The 9811-nt window shown below is 46.0% G+C and overlaps 1 protein-coding gene across 2 annotated transcripts; it reads right to left on the bottom strand.

The window, feature by feature from the left end:
• Nucleotides 1-1855: 1855 nt before the first annotated feature.
• Nucleotides 1856-9237, bottom strand: LOC135243379 (cytochrome b-c1 complex subunit 2, mitochondrial). Of its 2 annotated transcripts, none has more exons than XM_064315164.1 (14): nucleotides 9097-9237; nucleotides 7725-7811; nucleotides 7048-7197; nucleotides 6632-6696; nucleotides 6305-6361; nucleotides 5810-5934; nucleotides 5623-5720; nucleotides 5261-5318; nucleotides 4877-4972; nucleotides 4459-4658; nucleotides 4122-4202; nucleotides 3684-3760; nucleotides 2527-2680; nucleotides 1856-2167 (listed from the first exon to the last, which is right to left on the bottom strand). In XM_064315164.1, exons 1-14 carry the CDS (start codon nucleotides 9127-9129, stop codon nucleotides 2084-2086), a joined length of 1365 nt encoding a protein of 454 aa, XP_064171234.1. In that variant the 5' UTR covers nucleotides 9130-9237; the 3' UTR covers nucleotides 1856-2083. The 2 variants fall into 2 exon arrangements, with proteins under 2 accessions (XP_064171234.1, XP_064171233.1); XM_064315163.1 differs by lacking the exon at nucleotides 7725-7811 and adding an exon at nucleotides 7586-7687.
• Nucleotides 9238-9811: the final 574 nt, after the last annotated feature.

Here is a 9811-nt window from a genome sequence, read left to right as displayed (position 1 = left end):
CTCGCGATATGATATGCCCTTAACAGGGGTCTTGGCAGGACAGTGCTCTTTTCTGTGTGTGGACATTGTAGGAACAGAGTGTGAAAATCTATTCGACTTTCACCCCGTTTCTTATATTTCAATGTAATAGCATCTTTCTATACATATATATTTTTAAATCTCAGTGATGAAATGGCATTGACTTTGTTACCATGCTGTTGCTGTGCCAAGTGAGCAATTAAGAAATTGGGCTTGTAAGCAGGTCGTTGTAGGTCTGAATCCTATGAGAGGTGCTGTTGCACATACCTTAATATACCCTTGTTCATATTGTTGTATGTACCCATGGTGGGAGAGTTTGAAGGAATTATTTCATTAACTATCCAGATAAGCAGACAGAATGCAAAGGGGTATTAGCAAGATTAATTTAACTGCTTTCATTGAGGGGAGAACGAACTTGTGTAGAGGCAGGGTTGTTTTTCCACAATTACCATTATGGTAGTTGAGGAGGCAGCAGAAAGGATGACAGGCCAACTGAACCTAAGAGCCCTGATTTTTTTCTCTCTCTCTCTCCCTCTGAGTTTCAACTATTAACTACATTTTATTTATTTCTGATATAAACTCCAGAACATTGGGCCTCGTTCATGAAACATGTATGATCACATTCGATTGTAAACTGTAAGAATGTTTTCAAGAAAATGTCAGCATTCATAATTTTTTTCTTATCTGTACTTGTTCATGGCTGTTTCCTCATGCTAATCACATGAACAGGATTGTGCTTAAAATTTACAAAATCAGAATCCATCATCTCACACACTTGGGATACATAAGGTCTGCACAAGCTGATTTTTCATAGGAGCATTTTAAATAACAGCAAGAATAATTTCAGAAAAGTTTTGTGAATGAGGCCCATTGACTGCATTTTGACAGTTGACAGAAGAATGGTTTGAAGTTTTGCACGGAAAATACCGCACCCTACATTTTCTCAGCTCGTTGGCTCCCCCTCCTGGTAATAAAACAGAACGACTATCCTGGGACACTAGGGCAAAAACATACTTTACCGTTTCACAATGACCAACTGTCACAATTAGCTGCATGTTCAGTCGCCACACGAAAACTGGAACCACTCAAATTTGTGTCACACAATAATTTCCAGGGGGCTCAAGTGTTGGTTAAAGGAAGCTCTTGTGTTTGTAATTGCATAAGTCTTGTGAGACTTATCAGCCAGTCAAAACATCCTTGTGAACCAACTCTCCATGATACGTTGGGGGAATACACAACCATATTGCTATGTATGCAATATAAATATGGGGTTGTCCTCAGGTATGATGGTAAAGAAACAGGTTGCACTGCTCAGAGGTCACAGGTTTGAGTCCTTGGGGATGTCACACCACTCTTCACTCTTGTACAATGTGCACGCCCTCATATACTGTGGTAACATCTGGCATATGAACAAATACAAGGGGGAACCAGGCTAGCGCATGAGCACCACAACTAAGTGAGCGCCTTGACCATTTAAGGACCATGGATGCCATCAGGACTTAATTCCTCACAAGACAGTAAACATTACAGTGTTCCAGGTGGGTTGATGGGAGGTGATATACTGAGCTGCCGTTACAAATTACACAACCTTTCATCAGAACTTCACTTCCCATCAGCACCTCGGTGAAACATTTCCAGCTACTGAGAATTATGGGAGAAACAGTCTGTACAACAAAGAATAATTTCAAATTTTTACATTTCATCCAAAGAAATAAGACAAGTTTGCTTCATTAAAGGCTACATCTATAGCTTAAACATTTTCAATGGCTTTTACACATGCAGCTGTTACAATCAAACAGGGAAATATTTTTTAAAAATTAAGCAGACCCACAAAAAATAGCATAGACAGACATTTTAATGAATTTACATTGGATATACAGTAGTGGACAAAATTGGAACATTTATCCTGTGTCTTCAAACTTAGCACAGACCAGACGATGAACAGTGATAAGCTGTTGCCAGTCATTTCCTGGGGACAAAGTTGCCATGGGAACCGGAAGTGAGTGGATCTGTTGACTGAGCAGCAATGGAGAGCACATCTCTGGGCCGATTCAAACCTCACTTTTCACAATTCATCTATGAAGGGCACGTTCATCAGATGTCCACTAGATACCATCGTCTTCTTCCCAGTCACAAACTTTTTTGCAGCCTGGTGAAGAGAGTGTAAAAAAAAATAATTGATCCAAATTACAGACTTATTTTCCCCCTCAAATGCACATTCATCCCTGCTCAATTTGTGGGCTACTTCTGAACCATTAGCAAAATCCTACCTTTCACACTATAAGGACGTGTCTCCAAAAACAGGAGAAGAATTTTAGGTGCAAAGTGATACTGGAGCTCTATGTGCACTTAAGTGTGGTGTGGGAAGGTTACTCTGAGGTGTGAGGATGCTTGTGTTTTAGAGACTCTCTGCTTCCTGTACAGACAGAACCAGGGCATTCTCTCAGTGCTGAAACCCAGTGTTCACGGTCACCAGAATCACGCGCTCCAACAGAGACGGGGGCTCACATTGATGACATCGTCGGCAGTGACAGAGTTGATGTTCTGGATGACAATGTCAGGGGCCTGGTAGGCCCCTCCCAGCAGCGCTTGTAGGCCTATCACCTCCAGGGCCCCGTCCGAGCACTCCAGAGCCATCAGATACTCCGCTGTCAGCTGGCTCCTGCAGAGTCACATGACCTGATTCAGCGCTATGCTACATGCACGCTCCTCTACTCAGCAGCTCCACACAGCTCACTCACTCACAGTTTAAACACACTCAACATGTAGCTAAGGCTAAGCACACAACAAAGGCTAAACGCTCAACGAAGGCTAAATGCGTAACAAAGGCTAAGTGCGTGACTAAGGCTAAAGCTGGGTGTATACTTCATACGAAGTTGAACATGGCGCTATTTACAAATGTATGTGCAGGACAGTTGACAGAAGTCTTTTATCAAACCCTCAAATGAAACTAGACTGTTTACTGTGCTGACGGTGTCAGCAAGTGTGGTAGAGACAGTGCTCAGTTGCAAAACATCTGACTGGATCAGCATTATGTAAAACTTGGCATTCTTTTTTGACTGTTAACGCCGCACATCTAGCAGGTTCAGGGTCCTGACATAAGCAAAGAACTCAGGATATCCGCACCTCGTAATCACTCGCCTATACACTAGTGTTTTAGCAAGATACACAATTGTGTCTATGCAGGCTACACATGCCAGAGGCACATACGTGTCTACCAAGATAGATAGCGATCCATATAGAGCTACTACTGGCAGATCACTTGCAGTCTCCTTCTATGTATAACTGTTAGCACAGAGGAAAGGTGAAAACACCATTTTGGAGTCAGATAACGGAGATAACATTAAATGAATCCCCTTCCAGTAGCCCTGGGTAAGACTACACGCGTTCCTTCGCCACTCAGATACTTACGCTGTTTGGTTTATCTGAGGGGTCTCTTACATGTTTTTAGCTAATTTATATCCTAAGTTTGTTTCCGCAGCAAGCAGACATCCAGCTTAAGTGTGTGACTAAGGCTAAGGATGTGGATCAGAGCAGGAACAGGATGGTAAAATGGAGTTGTAGGTGTGATTGTGCTGGAACAGGATGATAAAAATGGGGGTGTAGGAGGTGTGATTGTGCTGGAACAGGATGATAAAAATGGGGGTATAGGTGCGATTGCTCACTTGGCCCTGGAGAGGTCAGCTGAGCTGAGGCCTCCTTGTGCCACGCTGTCCACCTGGGCGACGGCTGCCCGGATCACCTGTGGAAACAAGCACACCTGTGCGTTTAACCCTGGGTAACACCCATCGGCACACTGCACTTTCTCTGTCATAAAGCACCGCCCCTCTCTACAGCTGGAGAGTACTTAGCCCCGCCCATACCTGCAGCCATGTACATTCTTTTACAATTTCAAAATTTAGCAGATGGTATTGTCAGAGTCTCACGGGTACATTGGCAGCACCCCAGCTGGGAATCGAACCCACAACCTTTGAGTCATAAGTAGAGCTCTTATAACTGGGAGATGGCTGTTAACACTCGGCCATTTCCCAGTGCATACTCCACTTCAGCTACCAGGCTCAGCAGAGACTGAAGGATCTTGGAGCGTGACCTGCAATACTCACATCTCCTGCAGAGTCGCACTGCGAGATGGTGTAGACCCCAAACAGCCCCGAGTCGGAGTAGTCAGCATTGAAAGCACAGGCCTACAGAGGAAGGGAGGAGAGGAGGAGTCAGGTGAGGTCACTGGCTTTCCCCTGCAGCGTTTAGCTCACTGTAAGCAGGACAGACAGACGCTCACTTTAACCTGGAGACCTAAAATGGCTGCCGAAATGAAACTGAATTTGTGCCCCAAGCTTTCGTCTAAGAGCTTGGACTTGTCTCAGCGCAGCTTTACAGTAAACACTGGAACTCTGGGCCATTAACCGGAGGTCACGTGATCGGGCCAGCGGCGCCACTCACGTCAAAGGGGCTGGGGGTTGCCTTGGCGATGCCTTGGCTCAGCTTGCTGGTGGTGTTGGAGCCGCGTTTGACGTGAGGCCCCGCCCCCAGCACGCGCTGCAGCAGGCTGAAGGCGCTGGCCTCCGCCGACCCCGACACCGCCCCCTCGCTCGCCAAAATGGCATGCACCAGGCTGTCGCCGTTCTGGTTCCGCACTTCACCTAGGAATGAGTCAGAGGTCAAAGGTCAGCCTCTTCCGACACCATTTATTTTCATATTATGACCATGTACACCCTGACGTCACAGCCCTATGTTATATCAATTTCTGCATTCAAGCCCAGTCAGCTCTCCCAATGCGCTCTCCCTCTAGTGGGGAGCTGCTCTTACTGCACCCTAGCATCCATGGCTCAATGCCATGGGACACGGTTGGCACATTTACCTCCTCGGTATTGTGCCTTGGCCCCGGCGACGCCCGTCCCGCTGCGGACATTTAGAAACTGTTCGCCCACTTGCCTGAGCACAGAGTGCTGCACACCTGTGTGAACACGCACAAACAGAGTTAGAATGCAGCCCAAATCTGCATGTGCACACACATGCACAGTCAGTATACAGCACAAATCTGTATGTGCACGCACAAACACACGTGCGTGGACACACACACACACAGTCAGTATACAGTAGAAATCTGCATGTGCACACACAAACACAGTCAGAATACAGCCCAAATCTGCACGTGCACACACAAACATACGCACATATGCATGCAATAACACACACACACAAACACACAGGCGCAGGTCCAGGGTTATCGAATGAAACTCACCCAGCCCCACCAAAGCCATCCTCGCACTGGTGAAGTTGTTCTGAACAAAAGAGTGCAGCTGAGGAGAAAACAGGAAGAGAGGTGAGCACGGGTGCTGTACCTGCTGCTCCGGGGTGGGTGAGAGAGAACCGGAACTATACTTGCTGCCATGGCAACACAGCTCTGGATTAATAAAACAGGCACTACACCTGCTCCCATGGTGACACTGGTCTGTGGTAAGAATACAAAACCTATACCTGTTGCCATGGCGATGCTACTGCGGGATGATAGTGGGCGCTATGTGTTGCCAAGGTAATACGGGTGTGGGGTGAAACAGCCAGTGATACATGTTTTGCCACACATTTTGCTGGTGTGGGCCTCACCTGTTCTGAGGTCACATGACCCACCATGTAGTCTGGGCAGTACAAAGAGTTGGACAGGGCATTCTTGTAGGCAGCCGCATGCAGCATTTCCAACACAGCTGCAATACACAGAACAGAGCGTCGGCTCAGCAGGTGGGACAACTCTGGGGTGACGAAAAGCGGTTGGTTTAGACGACGCTGGGCTCACCGATCTGTGGAGTCTGATTGGCCAAGGCCTTGTCAATCTTCAGCCTAGATATGAGTTCATCCACTTCCCAAGGCCGGAACTCGGGGGCTGTGGTTACGTTTATCAGGTACTCCATGACGGTATCTCTACAATACACGCACACACAAATACTGAGAAAAGCATCGCCATGACGATGAACATGCATATGATCTTTGCTCAAATGATCCCTCCATTAATGGAGCATTTACATTCAAGGCAGCTAGCAGATGCTCTAACCCAGAGCAATACGCAGCTTACATTCTTTACATGCAATGCATTCATTCAGCTGGATAGTTTTACTGGAGCTATTCCGGCCGTGTAATTTGCTCAACGGTATAATGGTAATCTTCATTTGAGCCTACAACACTGGACTTACAAACACAGTTCCCTAACTATTACACTACACTTCCCACCCAGAGTAGACACTCGTTCAGGAAGTGAGCGGTCAGCTTCCTGTCACTCTGTTACAGTACTCACACATGGTCTCTCAGGCACTCCACCGAGTAGATCATGTTCTCCCTGGAGGAGGTCACACTGCGGACACACAAACACATGCCGTTACAAATGCTGTTACATTCTCGCCATGAACGAACAGATACACACACATCTTTACAAATGCACATACCATGAATGAACAGACACTCTTACACAAACAAACTGAGTTACACACACATACACCTTTACACAAACACACAGCTACGCACACAATCGCACGCACGCGTGACATTTGTATGACAGGGGTTCAGCTGCGGCACACAGGGGGACCTCAACTTTATCAGGGGCCCCCAGATTTTTTGCACTGACCTCAAGCTGCCCCCCACGGCCTCCACACCCCGACAGATCTTGAACGCGGAGGCCCCCTTCGTGGTCTGGAACAAACACCAAATCGCTGCTTTAACATGACGGACTGGAGGGGAGACTAAATAAAACCACTGGAAGAGAGCCCAGCCGGCCTCATTGCACACGCAATGTGCAATTATTAAACCCTTATTGTACCCGCAGACCACACGCTTTTCACACAAAGGCAGAAGGCAGTACTGACACAAACAAATTCACAGGAGCTTCAGGCAATCAGTTCACCCGTTATGGGGAACAGACACAGAAAGAAGAGAGAAATTAAACAGGAGTGATGTGTGTGTGTGTGCGTGAGAGAGAGAGAGAAACAGAATTGGAGAGAGAGAGGGACGGCCTGCGAGACACTGTTTATCCTCAGTACTCACCAGGTTGGCTGCGAGTCGCAGCATGTGAGTGACGCCCTGGTTTTCCAGCGTTTCATAACGACTTCCTGCTTTCACAAACACGCCAATCTTAGAGGCCGGGGAGTAGGTCTCCAGGGACGCAATCACCAGGCCGTTGGGAAGCTTGGTCACCTGCAACGTCCAGTCAGCGCATGTCCACGCACAAAATATTACACGCTGATGGTCAGCCATCTTCTACAGATGGCATAACAACACTAATACCAGAAAGCCCTCCATAAATATTCGTACGAAGGCACTTGCACTTGAAATGTGAAACTGAAGAGGAAGCATACATTATACCAACTCAGCAATCTCATGAGCCATTATGAACGTGTTGATTTGCTATGTGGAGTCTACAAGATAAAAGGCGCACAAATAAGCATTAGCTTTGATGTGCCGTTACCACCACCCATTCACAAATGTGCAGCGTCCTTCGTGTTCATGCGGTACAGAATAGTACACACACGCGCAAGCACACACGCATGAATTAGAGATCTCAGCGGGATCGGCAGAGACGTACATGGGCATCTTGGTGGGGGAGTGCGGCCCTTTTGGGGAGATTTAAGCCTTTTAGCGGCTCTGTCAGAGACCTGGTGCTCCGGGGGGCGGCATAGAACCGTTTCTGTAGGAGAGAAAGATGGGTCAATGACCTCACTGACCTGCGCATCCTGTAGTTGAAGACTGATTCCTTGTGAAGCTGCCGCCACGTCGCGCTTAGGAGCGGCGTGGGCTGCATACAGCCTCCTCTGCGGGTCAGGAGGAGAGGAGGAGAACATTACACGCAGGTTTCGCGCCCCTGGCAACGAGCCGTGCGGGCGCGAGGAAGGATAATCATGTAACACCAAACGACTTGCAGCTCATCGCAGTTTTCCACTGGTTTATGCAGATCGGATTCTTGGATGAGGCAGCCCACCGTACTATCAAGGGTAGCCTATACCCTCAGCGTGGTTTAAAAAAATTGTGCACATCACGTGAATAGTCCAATCAGAAGCCTCAAAAGCTCTCTCAAATTTCTGCGACACAGCAGGCAGTGCGCCACACAGAAGTTACCGTGGCGACCTGAAATGACCCCTGAAGCAGTATGTGAGGCAGCGCAAGAAACAGGGCAGTGTACAGAATTAATTAATATTATTTGTCTTTCGTGGCTTATTGAGCGCCGCCCGATTTGTCAAAATATGAAGGAAAGACGATGGAAAATGTCAGTGGAAAAGGAACGACAGCGTAATTCTATAACCCAGACTTGCGCACATTTCGACTTCCGATATAAGAAAGTGATGCCAGTTCAGAAATGATCAATACGTGCTTTGATTGGAGCTAGCCATATACACAGTTACTGACAGCTAACGACAAGGGAAACTATCACACATAGCACCAAACATCCGCTCAAATTAAAAATGTTATCATTGGCTAAAGCGGAGTTTTATGTTGGCCTCCCATAACAGCACATTAGTGTCCAGGCGCTTAACAAACAAGCCGGGTAGTTAGCTATCTGAGCTACAAGAGCGGAACCACAGCCAAGTTAGCGAGAGAAGATTGTGATTATCCAAACGTTTTAACAGTTCTAACTTTGCCAACACTTCACTAGCTTAAATGTGTTGTTTTCCAACTGACAGAAATTAATCAAATAAATTAAAAAGGGTACGTTAAGAAAATAAAGCAATGACCTTCACTGGAAAGAGATGAAAACCGTCATAACGTTAGCGACCTATTACTGAACGAACTTCCTGACACAACCATCATCAAATTTATATCCACAATGATCGGAACTGACTAGATATATAACAAGATAGAAACATAAATTGACAGCATCATAGACATAAGAATTCAGCTATCTGAGCTTATTATAGCTAGCTTGCTAGCTAGTTAAACATTTCAGCTGCTGACTGGCTAGCTCGCGAGGTAGCTAGTTTAGCGAGACCAGCATTAAACCTAAACTTATTTATTTCATTTATTGTATACAGCAAGACACAAAATACAAAATGCGGCGCCGAAGAAACTACTTGGCTCAGAGAATGGTGAAAACTGTCTTACAGATATATGACTTAGACTTCGGATCCCCTTCATTACTGGGTCTCTCTCCTTCAACCACTACGAAAAGACAAACATGGCCGACTTTACGTCATACCCAGCATCCACCGCTCTCTTTTAACGCAACCGCAGCGCCAAAGATTCTCTGCATTGACAAAATGCCAGTACGACTTCATACAGGAAGCTCTTTCACTTCTGTACTGTAACCGGAACTCGTAATCAAAAAGTATTGGAAAGCTGGGCCGAGAAAAGAAGACAGTTCTACAGAATTCGTGACCAAAGATCAAACAAGTTGTTAACCAACTTCTACAAACTGATCAGCATCTTGTGTCATTTTATTTAGTTTTTATATAAATTACTAATATACAATAAGACCAATGGGTTTGTTGTCTAATAAAATAGTTAATTACCTGGGTATAAATATAGCTCATGCATTGCTGTTAAAACTATTGTTTTTTTTTTTTTTAATAGAAGAAAAAAACATGCATAGGATGGACCTGCCACTGTTGTTCACATTGGCTAATTTTGCCTCTAGGTGGAAACTCTTTCCCACTCAAAATACAGCGGCCTTGCTCATGCTCTGACCTGGAGTTGGTCCGTTGGTCCATTGGCCTGCACTTGAGTAACCGGCTTATATGGTCATTGGTTCACAGTGGGGTTGGATCACTGCAAATGTTTTTTGTCTGAAATTGATGGTACAGCAATATTTTAAATGAGC

Source organism: Anguilla rostrata, chromosome 17 (assembly GCF_018555375.3).
Source record: "Anguilla rostrata isolate EN2019 chromosome 17, ASM1855537v3, whole genome shotgun sequence".
NCBI lineage: Eukaryota > Metazoa > Chordata > Actinopteri > Anguilliformes > Anguillidae > Anguilla > Anguilla rostrata.
The sequence above is the reverse complement of the archived record's forward strand: the minus strand, read 5'-3'. Positions and strand labels throughout refer to the sequence as shown.